The sequence below is a fragment of the Sinocyclocheilus rhinocerous genome, unplaced genomic scaffold, assembly GCF_001515625.1.
Source record: "Sinocyclocheilus rhinocerous isolate Xijiao unplaced genomic scaffold, SAMN03320098_v1.1 scaffold926, whole genome shotgun sequence".
Lineage (NCBI taxonomy): Eukaryota > Metazoa > Chordata > Actinopteri > Cypriniformes > Cyprinidae > Sinocyclocheilus > Sinocyclocheilus rhinocerous.
This window is the reverse complement of record NW_015648536.1, coordinates 65,703-85,651: the sequence shown is the minus strand read 5'-3', so window position 1 is coordinate 85,651 and position 19,949 is coordinate 65,703. Positions and strand designations below refer to the sequence as shown.

The 19,949-nt window shown below is 37.0% G+C and overlaps 2 protein-coding genes across 4 annotated transcripts in view; both read right to left on the bottom strand.

Moving 5' to 3' along the window:
* The window catches only part of npdc1b (neural proliferation, differentiation and control, 1b), a 27,808-nt gene extending 14,332 nt beyond the window's left edge, over positions 1 to 13,476 (bottom strand). For both annotated transcript variants that reach the window (XM_016514464.1, XM_016514465.1), the window contains exon 1: positions 13,175 to 13,476. In XM_016514464.1, coding sequence (XP_016369950.1) covers positions 13,175 to 13,259 — 85 coding nt within the window. In that variant the 5' untranslated portion in view covers positions 13,260 to 13,476. The remainder of the gene's footprint in view (positions 1 to 13,174) is intronic.
* A 1,903-nt stretch (positions 13,477 to 15,379) lies between these two features.
* Positions 15,380 to 19,949, bottom strand: part of LOC107709838 (niban-like protein 1) — a 29,708-nt gene continuing 25,138 nt past the window's right edge. Inside the window, exons 8-15 of one of the 2 annotated variants that reach the window (XM_016514462.1) lie at positions 19,648 to 19,810; positions 18,742 to 18,929; positions 18,482 to 18,637; positions 17,574 to 17,687; positions 17,364 to 17,471; positions 17,164 to 17,275; positions 15,833 to 16,567; positions 15,380 to 15,793 (exon numbers count right to left, since the gene is read on the bottom strand). In XM_016514462.1, coding sequence (XP_016369948.1) covers positions 15,639 to 15,793; positions 15,833 to 16,567; positions 17,164 to 17,275; positions 17,364 to 17,471; positions 17,574 to 17,687; positions 18,482 to 18,637; positions 18,742 to 18,929; positions 19,648 to 19,810 — 1,731 coding nt within the window. In that variant the 3' untranslated portion in view covers positions 15,380 to 15,638. Of the gene's footprint in view, positions 16,568 to 17,163; positions 17,276 to 17,363; positions 17,472 to 17,573; positions 17,688 to 18,481; positions 18,638 to 18,741; positions 18,930 to 19,647; positions 19,811 to 19,949 lie in introns of both variants that reach the window. The other variant, XM_016514461.1, reaches the window with a different exon arrangement.

Below are 19,949 nucleotides of genomic sequence, written 5' to 3'. Positions count from 1 at the left end.
CAATATGGGGTGCTGTGTGTACATTAATGAGGAAAAAAAAATAACTTAAATGATTTTAGCAAATGGCTGCAATATAACAAAGAGTGAAAAATTTAAGGGGGTCTGAATACTTTCCGTACCCACTGTATATATAAAAAATATTATATTATATATTTTTATATAATTATTATATATTTTTATATTATTATATAAACATATATAAGTGTCTTTGATCTTATTCCTTTTTCTTACCATTTTATAAATGCAATAATCCATTCAAAGCCATGTACTACAATGATTCTGACAAGCCTATGGGGGATTTTGGCACCTCATTGCACATTGTGCCTATAAGAACACCTCTTATGTATGGTAAAATAATCGTAATGCACAGCCTTGAGTTCTACTTCTGAAAGACTCAGCTATTGAAACCTTGGCTCCTGTTTCCATAACAACTGCTATGGCAACTGAGTAGGTGTGACATCATCAGGTGTGAGTCACTGCCAATGCAGCAACTGAAAAGGGGGCGGGGACGAACTCTTCTGAACTAGAGCCAGTCATGGGAGACAGTGAAGGAAATAAAACACAATAATTGACAATATGTAATAAAAAAATGTATTGTTTCAAAAATAATTTATTGCAATGTGTGCAATATAAAAGAACTGTGCATCATGCCTACATTTATTAATTCCATTTGTACCACATTGCCGTACAGATCTGTCACCTTATTAATTGCTATTGATTTCAATGCTCAAACCAACAATCATTGCCTTGCAATTTGCTTTTTACTGGAACTGCCCATCAAGTGCACAAATGTGAAGAAGTGACTCATTGAACCTACAATGCATCAGCAGTGATGGTTTTTACCAGAATCTCTCATTGTCACTGCACTGGAGGTGATGCACACGACGGTTTAAAGCCGAGCTGTTCTCCGTTGTCTATCAGTTTCAGATCTTCATTTCATTAAGAGAGGAACATTAGCTTTTTTTATGTGAAAGTCTCTCAATCACACATATAGGCACAATTATGTACGCTGCTGCACAAACACACATTGATTTCCTGCCATTTATCACTCTTAAAAACACAACAAGGTAAGAATCTCTTTCTACATCACTTCCTCACCACATATGGTGATGGCTATCACAAATGCATCTGCATGTGACCATCTTAATCAAACCATGTGAATGTAGATAATGTCAAGATACATAAAGATGTGTCAAGATAAATTAAATTTTTCTATTCTTTCTTTTTCTGTTCTGTTTCATTTCATCCAGCTATGTTTGAACACACATCAAAAAAAGCTTTAAACCAGACAACTCAAATTCTACAGGGCTTTTGTAAGACCAATTAGCTGACTAGTCCTTCAGACATCCAGATGATTAGTTGATATTTTCAAATATGTAGATTTGCACATACTTAACCCAGACAAGAAGTTCTGTTGCAGTTTTGTAAGACTTTGTAGTTAGAAGTGAAGGGAAATAGATCCACCGTAATCCGTGCTACATAGCAAATCTAATACCTACTTCCAAGCACATCACACACACACACATCTCTGCTATGGAGCACCACTATCATCTCTCACTCCATCCTGCTCCCGCAAACTACCAACAAAGGCCAAAGTGGCTCTGCTGAGGGTGGAAAGTGTCGGCGTCTGGCCACGGTTCAGACATGCCTCAAGGTGACCCAGTCATGCTGTGCAGAGTAAAGATGACACTCATCTAGGACAGACTGAAACAGGCCCCAAAACATCGCTGAAAGAAGGACAATTTCTAGATTTGGCTAAAAGCAGAGCTATTTTTTGGCATATTGTACTTTAAACACAGCAGGGATTTGTATAATTTACCATTACTCTAAAACAGGGATTCCCGAACTTCTTTGTCAGCTAAAATCATTTAAACTAATGTATTGACTGTAATAAATAACAGCCTGGGATTTTAAGTTAATATTTCAATAATTTAATAATTTAACAGCACATTTGCATGTTCACAGTTCACTGATGACGGTTAATGGTCACATGACATGCAGGTAAAATATTTTGTTCATTAAATATATATATATATATATACAGGTGCATCTCAATAAATTAGAATGTCGTGGAAAAGTTAATTTATTTCAGTAATTCAACTCAAATTGTGAAACTCGTGTATTAAATAAATTCAATGAACACAGACTGAAGTAGTATTTGTTGTGAATTGGTGGGTTTTTGTTAAATGTGAGCCAAAATCATCACAATTAAAAGAACCAAAGACTTAAACTACTTCAGTCTGTGTGCACTGAATTTATTTTATACACGAGTTTCACAATTTGAGTTGAATTACTGAAATAAATGAACTTTTCCACGACATTCTAATTTATTGAGATGCACCTGTATATATATATATACCCAACCACAATTTTGGGATAAAGAGGTATATGTAGTTTGAGAATGTCGGACAAAGGTCTGTCAAAAATGAACAATATATAATATAACAATATAAATACTACAATTAGGGCTGCACAATAAATCCAATTATATTGTTATTACGTTTACTTTTGATTTGGTATTTGCATTAATCTTGCATTAGTAACAAGCCTTCACAAGCTTTCATGGTGGCAGTTGCCATATGTGTATACCAGAGAATTTTCTGTTCAGTGGTTTACTTAATCTTCCTAACCTGGTAACCATGCCCACATGCTCTCACTGCATTATGGAAAACACACTGATCATATGAAAACACCGCATCTCCACTGCAGTATTTTGTGTAATATAGTCACAGACCTGTGAGCAAATAATGCAAGTTGATGTGTACTTAAAAGTGCAATAATTCTGACAGAATGTAAAATAAATAAATAAATAACATACCAGACAAAAACCATGGTTAATAATCATCGTTATATTTCTTGAACAAAATAATTGTGATTAACTGTTTAAAGGGATAGTTCACCCAAAAATGAAAATTCTGTCATTAATTACTCACCCTCATGTCGTTACAAACCCCCGTAAGACCTCCGTTCATCTTCGGAACACAAATTAAGATATTTTTGATGGAATTTGAGAGCTCTCTGACCCTGCATAGACAGCAAGGATATTACCACGATCAACGCAATGAATCAGGGGTCCAACTGTAATTTTACCGAGTTACTGTCTTCCAGCATTTTGGAGAGTACCCCAGAACGTAATCAATGTAATCAGCATTGTTTACGTTCAGCATGCGTGCACTGTCCACTGAACGTAAACAACGCTGATTACATTGATTACGTACTGGGGTACTCTCCAAAATGGTAACTCGAGGAGAAGAATTGCTGAATAAATTATGTTATTATTGTTTTCCTTGCGCACAAAAAAGTGTTCTCATAGCTTCGTAAAATTACGGTTGAACCCCTAATGTCACATGGACTATTTTACCGATGCTATTTTACCTTGCTACGTTTCTGTGCGTTGATCGTGGTAATATCCTTGCTGTCCATGGGAGGGTCAGAGAGCTCTCAGATTCCATCAAAAATATCGTCATTTGTGTTCCGAAGATTAACGAAGGTCTTGCGGGTTTGGAACGAATTTTCATTTTTGGGTGAACTAATCCTTTAACCATTATTGTCAGCCCTAATTACAATATGCAAAAATAAAATAAAATATAAAATCCTGTGATGGGCTGGCCTGCTTTGGCATTACATGCTGGGACAGGCTCCAGCATCTCCGCAACCCAACAGAGGATAAATGGTTTGGAGAATAAAATAAAATAATGAATAATAGCGGAGTGTTTTTGTCAGCCTCTGCCAGTCACTTGTTATTTATATAGAACTCACTCTCTCTGGCTTCACAGAATAAATGGACATGCTGAATGAAGTTGCCATCAACCAGTGTTTTAGGGTAGGTTTGTTTCTCTTTTTAGGTTGGATCGACAAAGCCATGAAAGTTTATACAGGTGCAACATATCTACATCTCTTTTATATTGTCACTATGTTTCGCATGAACTTCAATTGGATGTCTTGTGAATTATTATTCGCCTAGCAACACCATTCAGTGAACACAACAGAAAAAGGAATGATGTTGTTATTCTTTGCTCCAGACTATGGCAGTCTTTCAGAACTCCCTGTACACTTGCTTCTCAATACCAAGTTTGAAAAACGCATTGAAGTAGTGTGGACTGCATGCTGTCACTCTCAAGGACTTTGTGCTCTATGTGACATGACAGGCTGACTGAGGAGGGCACAGAGCAGAGAACAGAGCTGCGGGTTTTTTCTTGTCTTTTGGAGGTGTTGAGCGACTTGAATTCTTTCACTGTGAAATTTCAAAAATAATATTGCAGCAAGTCAATACAAATCCCCATTTAAAGCGGACTCATACTGTAAGAGCACAGAGCAAAAATAAATTGCTACAGTCCTGTCGCTTCTCATCATTTAAGTATTTTCCCTGTTTCCAGAGGTTTTATGCTAATGCTAATCCTTTCCTTGTAAACTGCTAAAAAGTTTAATAGCATATTTTGCAGCTATGGGAAAAGTACCTTACAAAAAAGTGAAGAAAGACAAATGGAAGACATAAATGTAGAAAATAAGGGTTGGATGTTATAGTGTACTGTTCAAAATGTTAAGATTGGAAATATTTTTATTTTTTTTGAAAGAAATCCCAGGTCAGAAAATATTCGAACATGCTAATATGGCGCTCTGTTGAAATCTTTGCTGCTTTGAATTTTTGTGGAAACTGTGATGCTTTTTAAAGGATTCTATAGAAAGTTCAAAAGAGCATACTCTTTTGTAATATTAAATGTCTTTATTATCACTTTTGATCAGTTTAATACATCCTTGTTGAACAGACATTAATAAAAAAATAAATAAAATACTGACCCCAAATAGTGTTAATTTTGGCAGCCATTTTTAATTTAGTCTTAGTCCTGTCTCAAATGTAAGTTTTAGTTATTATCATGTTTAGTCAACCTTGTCCTGTTTTTGTTTAGTCAAGTTTGTCGACAAAATGCCTGAGCATTTTAGTCTAGTTTTAGTACATGAAAGTCACATTTTCATCATGCTGTATAATGGTTAAACTAATAAAAAAAAAAATGTCTGCTCAAAATTATAATCGTAATGATTGTTTTCATTTGAGAAATGTACTTTTGCATTTGCAATGTTGTTTTTATACTCAAAAAGCATTAAAAAAAGCTTATTTTTCTCTTATTTTTCCACTGCAGTGATGCAATGACTTTACCAATCAGCGATTGGCTCTTTCATTTAGAAGGCAGGACTATTCAGCCATATTGCGCGTTGCAGTTTCTCCCATTCTTAAGTACAAGAGTGAACTATAGTCTTTGTTTGAACTTGTGATATCTGGCAACCACACACATGAATGTTTGCGTAGTAGAGGTGTATCCAGCAGCCTGCAATAATATTTTGTCTCCTTTTTTTTTGACGAAAATAAAGAATGATTTTGGTAAGGTTTTTATTTTATTAATACATTTAAGTCTCGTCTTTTATCGTCAATGAAATTGCATGTTGATGTAGTCATCATAGTTATCGTTTACTGACCTTGTTGTCGTTTTAATCATGGGAAAAAAAGCTCGTCAACGAACATTTTCATCATAGTTTCTCGTTAACGAAATTAACACTAACCCCAAAATATTAAACAGTAGTGTATGTCCTCATAGCCTTGGTATAAAATGTTATGGCAAAATTTGAATGTTGACTGAATAATAGAAACAGAATAACAAAACTAAATACTGATTCAAATACATTTCAACGCTTCTAAAACAGGTAGCCATGCACATATTAACGTCACTGGTTGATCCAATGTTCTTAAGTCCGGCCCACTGTGATTGTTCAAAAAAACAGACTGCATTTCTATTTGGTGCTGCTAATGGCACAAAAATGACACACTATCTTTAGTTTAACAGCTAGCAATATAATTTTAAAAGATAACCTCTTAAAGCAGTCACTTTACAATCTTAGCATCTTCCTGAAACATCACAGTTTGGTCAATACACATGTGGACAGAGAAACACATCCTCTGCTATAAATATATAACATTGATGCGATTAACATTATTATTGACCAACTCTGAACTCAATGAAACAGCCCATTTAGTGAGAGTGGAGTCCAGAAATAGTATTCTTTCATCAGCTGCTGTCACGATGAACTGTGAATAACATAAAAAATGAAACATCTTCTTTTTTTAGCCACCTCACACTCTTACATGACGTCTGTTTCCTGACCTCAGACTGGTGCTCATGTGTGAATACATTTGTCTTATTCAGGGCCAGTCTTCTTTCTAAATTAGTAATGAGCTGAAATCCATTGTGTCACTTAGAGGGGAAATGTAATTATCCAATTAATCAACAATGTGCAGTAAAAACATGACATGCATCTATAATTGTCTCAGTCTGACAATATGAGCACCAATATAACACTTAAAATATGAACATTTATTTGCAATGCAAAACAACTTCCTCTCTCACATATTCTGTCCTTGACTAAGCTTATCACAGAATAGGGCACTTCAGGATAACACCTCTACCTCTAGATCTAGATCTAAAAGCAATATGGACTGCAGAGAGATTGCTGGTCCACCATACTGTAGTTCAAACAAGGAGTGAGAGTATTCTCAGGTGAGCATGACCTTATCCGACACATGTGCAGCACTCCAGCCACTCTGCAGACACTGTATTGATCCTTCAAAAAGGAGCCAGAGAGATTTCACACATGCACTATATCAGTGTCAGGATATAAGAACATTTCTAAGGGTGTCAGATGGGTCTCATGTCACTGAGAACACCTTAGTTAAGCACAGAGAGAAAGATGCTTTTACTGACAATTTCAAAATGCAATAGAACTACATACACATGGGAAATTATTTTAATACATAATTAAACCTACATTAATCTGTGTTAATAACAATTTTCCTGGATGACTGATTACCACATTATGAGATGGAGAGTAAAGGATATATTTTATATAAGTAGTAATTTTTTTGCCCTTAAAAGTGATTTAGCAATACAAAGGTTATAAAAATACTGTTACAGAAGATTTCTATTTAAAATAAATATAGTTATTCTGAACTTTATATTCATCAAAGAATCCTGAAAAAAAATACATCATGGTTTCCACAAAAATATTGTGAATTTCAATTTTCAGTTGAGATAATATTAATAATAAAATGTCTTGAGCAGTAAATCAGCAAATTAAGACTGATTTCTGAAAGATCCTGTGACACTGAAGACTAGAGTAATGAAAATATAGCTTTGCCATCACAGGAACAAAATTCACAAATTAGGAATAGTAGATATATTTTAAAATATATTAAAATAAAAAATATACTTTAAATCGCAATATAATTTTACACAACATTGCTGTCTTGTGTTTTGATGCATGAAGAAACTTATTTTTAAAAATATTAAAAAATCTTTTGAACAGTAGTGTATACAGGTATTTTGACTTTTTTGCCTTTTCCTTTCATAAGACAGACTTTTCAGTTGATATTTGTTTATGTTCATCTCATACTCCCTAACATTTCATGATCCTGAGATCATTTCCCTTTAAAAGACTTCCCTTTAAATGACCTCAGAATCCATATTTAGAGGTCTATAGCACAGGTGTTCTGAGCTGTACTTCTCTAAATTGCATTATGCTCTGCTGAAAATGGTTTGGAATATTTATCTTTGATCTATTAAATGCTGCATTTTTCTCTTATTTAATTTTTGCAACGTTGCCATTTTTCAACTAGTATATTTTAATAATAAAACAAATAATTAAGATTGTTCAATTTTATTCAATTGTGTCAATAGACAGTGACCATGTTGTGTGAATTTGGCATGCTGGGAGATTCCGACTGCAAATATTTTCCTGTCAAACATGTTGCTATGATACATGTCAATGTGTGAGCTGCTGTTAACACATATTTAGTGAAGAACCGGTATTTAATTACTTAAACATTAAGCAATTTTTGCTGCAGTGGGTTTCTGAGGGTTAAAAGAGAGAGAACAACATGAAAAATAGAAAACAGATAAGCAAAAACAAATAATACAGAAAGCAGAATGCAAAAAATTAAAGGCAGAGTAAGTGATTTCTGGTAGCCAATGTTGATATTTGAAATCACCAAAACAAACACGCCCCTACCCCAAAAGGGTCTTGCCCCTATTTTGATAGCTCCGCCCCACATATACGTACGCAACCCAGGCAACGATTAGTTCTGTGAAACAAAGCAAAGCCAATGTTACACCGTGTCTACGGACGTGAGCGGCGCGGTGCAACAAATCCCCGACAGAAAACTGCTGCGGGGTTCAATTTATGCCGTGCTGACACACATTTCAAATGGTTTTCAACGGTCGTTTGATCGCGTCCGGTGTAGGCAGACTTTAGCTGTTGTAGACACTGTGTTACTCACCTATTGAGAAGAAACAAAGCAACCTCGGCGTCCGATCGCAGGCCTCCGCTCCTTGAGTTCTCTCCAGCGCTGGAAAGCTGATCCAATATTTACACGGGTCCTACTTCTTTGCCTTATCGTTCCGCAGACGTTTTCCTCTTTTGTTTTTTTATCCGCCATCTCTATCTTTCTGTCGCTCGGCTCGGCTAATGTCCGTCCCATGCACTGAAAGCTCTCTCCTCCACATCACGAGTAGACACGCCCCTTATTGCTGATTGGCTACAAGTTTGTTTTGCTATTCGGCCCGAATCAGTTTTCTAAAGTGTTTTTGAAAAATCACATACCCTGCCTTTAAGGCGAGAGGGGAAAGAACAGAGAAAGAAAAAAGAGAATAATAGCTTAGAGAGAAAGAAAGCAGCATAAGAGACAGTTTGAGAACATTCATGATGAATGATTTCTATGGTGCAACTCTTGAGTGGCAGCTGTAACCTTTGTGTCTCAATAACACATTTCTCTGTTGTGTCCCATTCTTACAACAAAAGAAAGCAGCAAAACTGAAACAATGATGAGTGACAGAACAACTGAATTATACTTATTATACCAGACATCACTCCTGCTGTTAAAATATACACAAAGATTATAGAGCACGAGAGAAAAACACTCAACTTGTCGGCAGATCTCTTCACTCTCAAAGTGGTGCGGTGCAATTTTTAGATTTAGGCTTCTACTTTGAAGTGAGATTAAAATGACAGAACAATCTGAAGTCTCACATGCACGAGCGCACGAGGATTACAGTCAACCCGACGGGCTGCTTAAAACATCTCACCCTCTTTCACGGCAGCTTAAGTCTGACGTGACTTCATGAAGTCACACAAACTCATGCACACATGCGAGATCACAACTCAAACACACAGGGAGCAGTTAGACACAGAGAGAAGGTGATAAAGAGACAGAGACAAACTGGAAATGAGAAAGACTTCCTGCACTCCAGGCATTAAATCAGAGCATCTCGTACAGGAGGCAACATCAGCAAAAGGCAAGCACCAGAAAGACAGACTCAGATGGATATTAACTGCATTAATCTCTTTAGATACACGACTTCTGAGCGCTTAAATAAAGGCCTTGAGCCACGTGCCTGGCATAATTCTAAATACATTTCATACACTGCAAAAAAATCAGTATTTTTGTCAATTTGTTCTAATAAAATATTTTATATATAAATAATTTTGACGCTTAAGAAAAACTATGTTAGTGGGGTAGGAAAAATAAACTTAGTTTATTGTAATTAATTCTCTACAACAGGTCTATTTTAAGCAGCTTTTGCTTCACAAGATGTTAATTGATAGACTGGAGTCATGTGGATTACTTGTGAATGAATGCAATATTTTTATCAGCTGTTTGGATTCTCAATGGTAGGATGAGGAGAATACGCTGGTGAACAAACAAACTCATCTACATTTTGGGTAGCCTGAGGTAGTGCTGGGTGGTATACCGGTTCATACCGAATACCGGTGTTTATTTTTGTTATGATATGAATTTTTAAAATACCGCAATACCGGTGTATGTCGCTTAAACAACGTTCGGAACGCGACACTGTTTGAAAGGGGTTCCTTTTCACTGTTTCACTGTGGTGAGGGAACAGCTGTATGTGTTACTAAGCATGAAAATTCCGAAACTGAAGCTGTAGAACTAATAGAACGTGATGACACAGAAGAACTCATCCACAATATCCACATTGACCGCCACAAATATCCACCGCCCCCTGCCATCAGCTCCCGCGTCTCACACACACACAAGCGTGACTTTAGCACTAGATTTAGCAACTTTCAGACCCTTTTAGCAGCTTTTTTCCATAGAATATTAATACTGACAAACCTAGCGACTTTTTTGGATAAACCTTAGCTATGGTTCAGTTGAAGTTAATATTGTGGTATATATTAGACACAATATTGTCTGATTTTGCTAAATTGTGTATGTGAAAATATTAGCTATAAAGCCACAGAAGAACTGTTGTGCGTCTCCTAATAAAACACAATAGGTGTTGGACTTGAAGCAGCACTGCACAGACTGTTCTGTGTGTGACATCAAAGTACCGCGAGAGCGATTAGACAGCATTTTTAAAATGTTTGTTTTGATGTCAAATACGTCTTGCTGTTTTGCTTTTTTGTTAAAGCAGTGTTTCTGTTGTAAAATTATACAGCTACTGTTGTGTTGCTGGGTTTTAAAGCAGGTTTGATTTTTCTTTCTTTCTTATCACTCTGTATTTACAGGATTTCACTGTCCACTCTGTTCAAATGTGGATGAATGGCTACACATAGATGTGTGCACACACTGTCAGAACTGTGTGAAATCACTACCATCCTGCTTTTGTGGGGGTGTTAATTTTGTTCCCCCATAGGTTTTTAACATTCTAAAAGCTCTTTATTCCAAAGATACTACAAGCTAGTCAGTGTATTCAGTAGGTGTAATGTATTGTAAGTTGCTTCAGAAGTATTGCAAGTATTACGTACAACAATAAAACAGTGCATTGACATAAAAAAGGAAATTTACTTTTGGTAATTAAGTACTTTTAAAAGCAAGTACTTCTGTACTTTTACTTAAGTAAAAATCAGTCTTTACAACTTTTACTTGTAATGGAGTAATATTTGACCAGCAGTATCTGTACTTTCACTCAAGTAATGGAGTTGGGTACTTTGTCCGCATCTGGTCGTGTTTAGTCACTATTTAGTGTGGTATTTTTTGACAATATGCACTCATCATGACAGTAAAATAGGGCATTCTAAGTCAATATACTGCAGTATTTCCTCTCTCAATAAGTAGAAAATATGGTTAACACCCGGTCATGCATGAAAAAAAATACCGTCATGTACCGTGAAACCGGTATCATTTTGAAAAATACTGTGATATAAATTTTTGGTCATACCGCCCAGCACTAGCCTGAGGGTGAGTTTTTGGCTGAAGTGTTCCTTTAAGGATATTTAGCTTAAATATTTACACTGGCAAAACAAGATAAACTGATTAAGATCTTTTATCAAGTGTATTATTCAGCTTATACTCTTTGGTGTAGACCTTGAAATCCTTATCCAGAACTGCCATTCACTTATTTCTCTCGTGGTTTCTTCTTTTCACTCTGGCAATAGCAACAACACCTACCTCTTCCCTCTGCATCTAAATGATCTATATTATATCTCTGTGGTTGCATAACTGCTTCTATACAAGTTCTCTGAAAGAAGAACCATTTAGAGCGCTCATTTTTGAAGGTTACTTAAATTGTCTTCTTTCTCATTAGATGGTCAATTATCAAGTTCACAGCTCCACTACAGTGTGAGCAAAGCCCTGGCAACTCACAAGAGCCTAAATAAAATGTCTTTGCTTCTGGTTAAATATCATCTACCACGGTCGCAGTCACTTTATGCAGCTTAAACTCATCTGTTTTTTAAACTACTACAGCAGAAAAATGATACGGATATGACCGATAATGGCAAATAATAAAATTCTGTACTATTTTTATTGTTTAAATAAATTAAAAAAATTCTTAAAAACTGATTCTTTAAACCATTTTTTTTGGTATTGTTACAATTTTGATAGTGTAAATAAATTAACAATGTGTATTAATTTACCTTGTCATCTGCACCAAAATATGCCTGTTTATTTGTCAGCAAAAGTTTTGACAGCTCCAGGGCTTTTGTAAAAACTATATATAGCATTTTTGTAGCCCTACTCATGGAGAGTCTAATCAAACCCAGTGCATTATGGGTGTTGAGGTTTTTCCTATTTTTTCGCCACAACCCTTTTTCTGTTTTCTAGTTGTGTAGCACCGATTTAAAAAACAAAACAAAACAAACATCTTGTTGTCAGTGAATAAATCTAATCATTTCAAAATGTTACAAGGGGATTTACGCATCCCTAAGAATACACCCATAGTAGTTCAAAACAATTCGGTAATACAATGGTACTCTACTTTTTTGTGTATTCTGTAATAATTTATCCTTTCAGCTGCTGAAAATATACAACAAGAATTAAATAAATATCCCAGTAAGCATCAGATGTTGAGTGCAAGGTCTTGCAATGAAAAAAAAAATAGTCCCTTGTGGTTCAGCTTTTCCTTGAGTTTCCAGACTGTCTTTGGTCTTGTGGTTTGAGGGACTCTAGTGGCCGTCATGTTCTACATTGTTAATGTTCTTATTTATAGCCCAGACCTGAGTGGCAGGCGGAACGTGTCAGGGCCTGGAGTTCTCATTCCTGCCTGCTGATTGCCTGTTTCCATTACACAACACTGAGGGGTTAAAGAATAGGTGTGCTTGTCAATAATTGCTATGACGTTACCAGGACATTAACCGCATATCTTAAGTGCATAGTGGGAAACTCATGATGACATCAAAACAATGTGAATACACCCATGAGTGCGCACATTTCCCAAAATGGACAAACATGTGGATAACAGGGGGTCCACATCTCTCCCACCTGCGTCACAGAGCACCTCTTCTCTCTGTACCAGAACATTTTATTACACCTCATATTGAGTTCAAATTTTATTTGTTTTTCAAACAGCAGAATAAGTCAAAGACAATTCTAAGAATCCTGAATTCATTTAAAATAAAGAACCTTCAGTCACTGAATGCAAGCAAGAACATTCTACTACTATTAATTATTTAAAATAAGTCTGATATAAAGATACTTGAATAGTCTAATTATGACTTTTACAAACACTTGCAGTGCACATGAACAAGCAAAATATACAAAACACATCCCCACTATGTGGCTGCACAAGCTGTTTTAGGCTATATAAATAGCCAGACACTGTTTATTTAACCCCAGATACCAGTCTGGCATCACGTTACCCATAAATAAGTTTAATTAAGCGTGTCTTACCTGCCATTGCAGCGCTGACGGCGACTGTTGTGATGAGGAAAGCCTCGGTGAGTAGCGAGGCCCACGGTGGGCTCAGCGATCGCATCCTTACGAACAGTACAACGGCCCGGGGGATCCGGGGTTTATCATTCCCCCGTCCCACAGTTGTTAAAAACCTTTGACTGTAATCTCTGTGCAATGACACTCAAGTGTGGAGTCGGTAAGATGTGATCAGGTCATTCAGTGCGCGTCCACCGCCGATGCTGATGCTGATACCTGTGCGCTGCTTGAGATGATGATCTCTCTCTCTCTGAGCGGGGAAAATACCCGAGCTGAGCTGTGCGCTTAGGCTACGTAAAACGATGTCGTCATCACGTCAGGATATTTTCGGTCCCCTCTAAAGGAAAGAAATATTATTTTAACAAGTGCATGTTGGGGATAATAATGCTGTGGGAGGATGACGCCAAATGCGGAGGTTGAAATATGTCGAACAATTAATGAGCAAAATGTTAAAATGTCACGTATATTATATGTAACCCATATAACTAAATATTGAAATAATATGTGACCCCGGACCACAAAACCAGTCACAAGTAGCACGGGTATATTTGTAGCAATAGCATTGTTACTGATATTAAGTAAAGATCATGTTCCATGAAGATATTTTGTAAATTTCTTATCGTAAATACATAAAAACTTAATTTTTGATTAGTAATATGCATTGCTAAGGACTTCATTTGAACAATTTTAAAGGCGATTTTCTCAATATTTTGATTTGTTTGCACCCTCAGATTTCAGATTCTCAAATAGTTGTATCTCAACCAAATATTGTCCTATCCTAACAAACCATACATCAATGGAAAGCTTATTTATTCATAAATCTCAATTATTCAGATAAAATTATTCATATATACATATAAAATAAATCTCAAGAATGGTGAACGAATTCAAAAGATTCGACTCACTGGGGTGAATCAAAATCTAAATCTGTGGTGACAGAACAAGCCGCCTGCTGGTGTGACATATACATCAAGCCACGTTTTAGTTGTATCAAATACTATTCAGAAAACATCAGCGTAAAGACAAAAATATGCAGTCTCTCAGTGATATTGATTTATTGTTCCAAAACATAATACAATAATAACACAAAAGGATTTGGGCAGGATACAATTAAAAAGGTTAATGTATAGTACCAAGTGCTGTAACTAATAAATAAAAATAAACACATTACGTTAATTAAAAGTTGAAGTCGTTGTCATTTCATTGATAAAACTACTTTAAAAAGTCAGAATAGAAGAAATTAGGAAGCTGTTGTGGTCATATACACGAGTCAGACCCTATTGATAACATTTTACACCTATAATTTGCTTGTAATTTCAATTTGAGCAGTGGCGCTGTATTAATACGAATACCAATTGAATGGCTCTCATCTGCTGGATGCCCTTTTACAAAAGCCACCTGCACTTAAATCAAAGCATCATAACATGACACTTATTTCCACTGGACCCACAACCGATAGAGCAGTATCCTCTTCATGAACTCAACTATACCGTGCATGTGCATCCCAGAAGATACTGATATCATAATGCAATTACCAAATGCAATTAAAAAAATCCACAGATTGAACAATGAAAAAGGAGGGAAAAAGCACCATATGAAAATGGCTTGCAGTCAGTTACACTTGTTTGACCTGGTCAACGAAAAATCTATGCAGTCAATTCCGTAATCACAACAAATGACGGCAGTGTTTAAGAAAATAATGCTTACTCCACTAGCTGCAGCAATGCAAGCAACACTCCAGTCTTAAACGAGCTTTCACTAGATGCAGCTTGTTTGGCATTCCAGGAAGTATTAGTTCACTAGCTAAATGTCTCCTTGACTTTCTTGTCAAAAAGATGTTTTGATTCACCATATCACTGATGCATAAAACAAACTTCTATTAAAAAGTTGATGTTAAATAAAATTCAGTGTCTTAAGTGTGAATTCTGGCAAGGAAGTACTGTATCATTAACAATAAGCATCAGATACGACATGCAGATTTAAATAAGGCACCACATACTATCATCACTAGGCAAAATGTGGCTGGTTTCCAATGCAAAGACATCATTCTTCTGCACCACGCACAAATGAAATGACACTAAACTAGGAATGGAGATCTCTAATAAAGGTGATAATAAAGATATCGTGAACAGAAAGGTGAAGGACATTTTGACCTAGGATGTGTTCATATTCGAGCCCAGCTCTAACTAAGAGTGATGTATTTTTTTTTTAAGTGCAAAAAAGAGCGAGAGTGTGCATGCAAAAAGATATAGACAATAATGTCTATACAGTCAGAGTAGTGAGACAAAAGTGTTTTACGGGCAAAAACGCCACAAGAAAAGCTCCCGTCACTCAGTCAAAAGTCATTTTAGAGCAGTGGGTGATGCATTTACTCACTGTTTACAGGCATAAACACACAGTAAGTGAACACAGTTCATGAGATATTTCACTGGTGATCCATATGTGCACTTTCTCCCTTCCCAGCGTCCTCTCCTGTTTCAGAGTCATTGCATTCCTCCTTTCCCGCCTGATGCTCCTCCTCTGCTGCTTCATTAGTGGGCGACTGGAATCCTCTGTCGTCGTGCTGTGATGGAGCGATGGAATTCTCCGTGTGGGAGTCTTGAGTGCTCGCCGTAATGTGATTTTCCTGCTGGTCTGATGGTGTCACTGCTTCCATTTCCCTTACCGGCGAATCTGAAGGCTTCTCTGTGCTTGAAGTTGTATCTTTGTTTGTGTCTGCTGGGTTTAGTCGTGCCCCTTCTTCACAATTTGAGATGGGTTTTACCTCCTCGGCTGCAGTTTCCTCTTTTGAGGATGACGACTCTGCAGTTTTCTGTGTCCTGACTTCATGTTCCACTTCCTGTACTGCTTTCTCGATTTCCTGTATGGCACAGTCTATGGCTGACATGCTCTCTGTGCCCTGTAGTGACCTTTCTGTTGTGCTTTCTTCCTCTTTTAGTATACTTCTGTTTGTTGGTGGTTTGTCATCAACCGCATTTTTGTTCACATCCTCTTTGGTTCCATTGGGCACTTGCTTCTCTGACTTTTGGGATAATGAGGTGTCTGAACGTACCTCCGTCTCCTCTTCCGGAATATTGTCTACAGCGGGCACTTCCAGGCATGATTCATTGGGCAGCACAGAGGCATTGCCTTCTATATGGATCATGGAGACCACCTGCTTCATCCTGCGCCGTTTTTGAACCTCCGGATCTCCTGTGTTCTCTCCATCCAGCTCCTCTAGGCCTTCTCCATATTCCTCAGCCCAGTCGATGGGAGGATTCTCCCCCAGCAGGTGAAGGTTAGGGTCACTGTTGGTCAAAACGATGCTGTCTCGGTACAGGTTGTGTCTCCTCTGGACGGCTGCTTCCTTCACAGCTGGAACATAGAAGGAAAGTTGATAAGGGCACAGTGATAGTATGAAGGTATTTTGTAAAAGCTTGTGACATCTTACGGTGAACGATTCACCCATGCAAGTTTCGTTTATTTATTTTTTTTGAGCTTGTAATGTTTAATCATTACAAGGTGGTGACATATGATTAGACTTTTCTAATCATTTAGTCCAAATTTATAAGGCCTCTAAATGATCAACATGATCAAGATTTTTCTGAAAAACCTGTTGTACACAATCTACCACATGCCTTGTGTATTTTGATAACTCATACTTAAAAGTAACAGGGCTTTTAAGAATGTGAAGAATAACTTTTATATTATAACCAATATTTCCAGATTAATGTTTTCTGGACTGAAGCAACTTGAGTTTACTTTTATTAATACATAATTTTTTAGGAAAATCAACCATAAGCTCCTATTCAGACCAAAGGATGGAACCAAGTACACGCCCAGCATTTTTTCTTTTCCGATCTGTTTTACTTGGATGTACATCACAATACACAAGAAAACATTTGATCACTACTTCCAATAAATCACAACTTTAAATGTTTCAATCTTCTTGGTTTGTAAAGAAGTCTTACCCATCATTATATCTTTCATGACGGTGTGCAGCACCACCTCCTCAGATATGTTTTCCACCAGAATGAAACGAGAGAAATCCTCAAAAATAAGCTCCTGGAAACGAGGGAGTTCCTGCAAAAACAATATAATAACTTTAAATATTTTCAGAGTAGTTTTAGATTGGACAATGCATTATTGCTTTACCAGAGCCAAGACTTACAGCAGAGCATGATGGGGTGAGCTGTTTCAGCATGTAAGGGATGAAAATCTGCAGAAGAGCCTCTCTGAAGAACTTCTTACGAACTGTGCTGCTGTCGTAGTCAAATTTCTGGACATCAAAGTTTGAAAAACAGAACACATTTTATAAATATTAAACAAGAACCTACTGGTTCAAAAAGATATGATAGGGCAGATGGACGTTCTGTTTCACCTTGACGACACGATCCTGGCAGCGCTGGATGGTTTTACAGAAATCCTCCTGTTCCTTGCCCTCCAAACTCTGGTGCAGGAGCTGCTCAAATGTGTACACCGCATCATCCATTTGCTGCATGAAACAGATGGATATATCCTTAAGGCAAGAATACAGTACATAACTTTTGCCCAGATTTTTGCCTCAATTTGCAGTCTGGAGGAGTCAATGCTAGTTTCCAAAAATCAGTCTGTTTTTTTTTAGGGTTAGCCTTTAGCCAAGTGGGACAGGATTCATGGAAAAGGAATAGACGACTGTGTCCACAACTTTTAATAACTTGCCACAAGGGGGCATATTTCATCACACAAAAAGGGTGGGAACTAGTGGAAGCAACATTATTTTGATAATTCACAATGCAAGTTCAGTCATGTTTCTCCACTCCCTGTGCTTTGAAAATCTGTCTCTGTTGTAAAAATGTATTTGATATAAAGTGCTAAAGCATGATTAGCACTTTATATAAAAGACACCTTATTTCTTTCTTGGGCTCACAATCAGCAGTCATATGCTAGTCTTAAAACTGTAGCTATGTAATTTAGTGACCAAAATGAGGTTTAACATCTCTACCACAACAGCACATACCTCCTCAGGGCATACAGTTTCATACACCCCAAAACCACAAACCAAACCCTAAGTGGCACATAGACAAACACAAACCGCTTGTTTTGCCCACAAAAGTACAATACCCTGTTAACAGAGACATTTGTATACTTCTTCAAACCAGCTGCAGTTTAACGAACCATCTTGATCACATAAACGTAAAAAAAATAGCTCAGAAGTGTGGTACATATTTGTACTTTGTACTGTTTTAAAGTACTTGCCAGTACTAGTGTTTTTTGTTTGCTGTTGTTTTCGGTTCAAAGATGACTGACCTCTCGCATTAGGATTTGGGCTCTTTGGACAAACACGGAGGGGCTGGAAACATCAAAGCGCTGCTGAAGTCCCTCTAAACTCAGAGTCTCCACCTTCTCATAGCAGCTCTGCATCTTTACAGGATGGAAGGCTAGCATGGAGATCTTCTCCATGTGCTGGACACCAAAGGCAAAAGGGTTTTAAGTCTATACCAAAGTCATGGCTCAAGCAGCCTATTAGCAATGAAAGTGTAACAAGATGTCATGAGGAGGACTGTTACCTCTCCAAGTTTTTCCTTGTTGCCGTCATTGAGGAGGTTCTTGCTCATGTCTACCAGTTCTCTGAAGAACAAGTCTCGCACCTCAAAGAAGCCTCTGCTGGTGGGCTCCATCAGCGCGTCCAGGATTGAGCTGATGTACGGCTGGATACTCACCTTCAGAAGCTTCTCTGCCTTGGGCAGCACAAGTGCTACAGACAAAAAGAAAAATGCATTCAGTTGTATAATGACAAAATGCTAGGGATGTACTGATATAAAAATTCTGGCAATAAGCCAATATTTATTTTCATGTTATGGATGATATAGTATTATAATTACTACACACTTAAAACAACTTTGTTAAAAAGAAACAAACAAAAATACAAATTGATAGATTAAAGTAGTAAATGGGTTAAAGTAATTTTAAGGATCACAACATTATAGTGCGATTGAAGTACAGCATAAAACCTAATAAATATAGAATAAATGTTATATTATGTTTAAAAAAATCTGCTATCATTGCATGTGCACAGCAACTTTAAGACATTGTGCTCTTAAAGGGTTAAATTGTTGCCATAATATGTTAGTGCTAAATGATAACCTAAATATTAAAATTAGGAGAAACAATTAATATTGACAATATTGACAGGAAGGATAAGCAGGAAAAGATGTGTCATGTGAACACCTCTGAAATCACGGCATTCTCATTCATCAATATCACTTAAGGTAAGCTGTCAAAATGTGACATCTGTCATCCGCCTTCTTTCATAATTCCTTGTAAACAATCTTCCTTGGAAGTGGATCACCAGAAACTTGATATGATCCAATGTCAGGTTTCCTCAGATAAATGTTTGGCAGTTTTAATTCCAGATAAGCTACTTGACACCTGTGCCACTTTAAATGAAGGAACAAATTGGCAGTTAAAGTTACTTCTTATTTTGCTGGTCACATGTTCTTTGGAAGTGATGATCTGGTCCATGTCGGTGCGGATGGTGGTTTCCAGTGGGGGGCGACCTGCTTCACAGCTCTGCACTACTGCTTCATACTGCGCCTGAGTCTGGCTCTGAACCAGCCCGTACACTGCATCTGATATCTGGCCAAAAATGAAACAGAAGCCACTGTAATACATCCAGGTTGTTTTAGAAACGCTTTTGGGTTACAGCCACAGCTGTATAGTAAAGCTCTGACCCACATATTATACTCTGTTGTAAAATAAAATAGTAAAAAAAAAA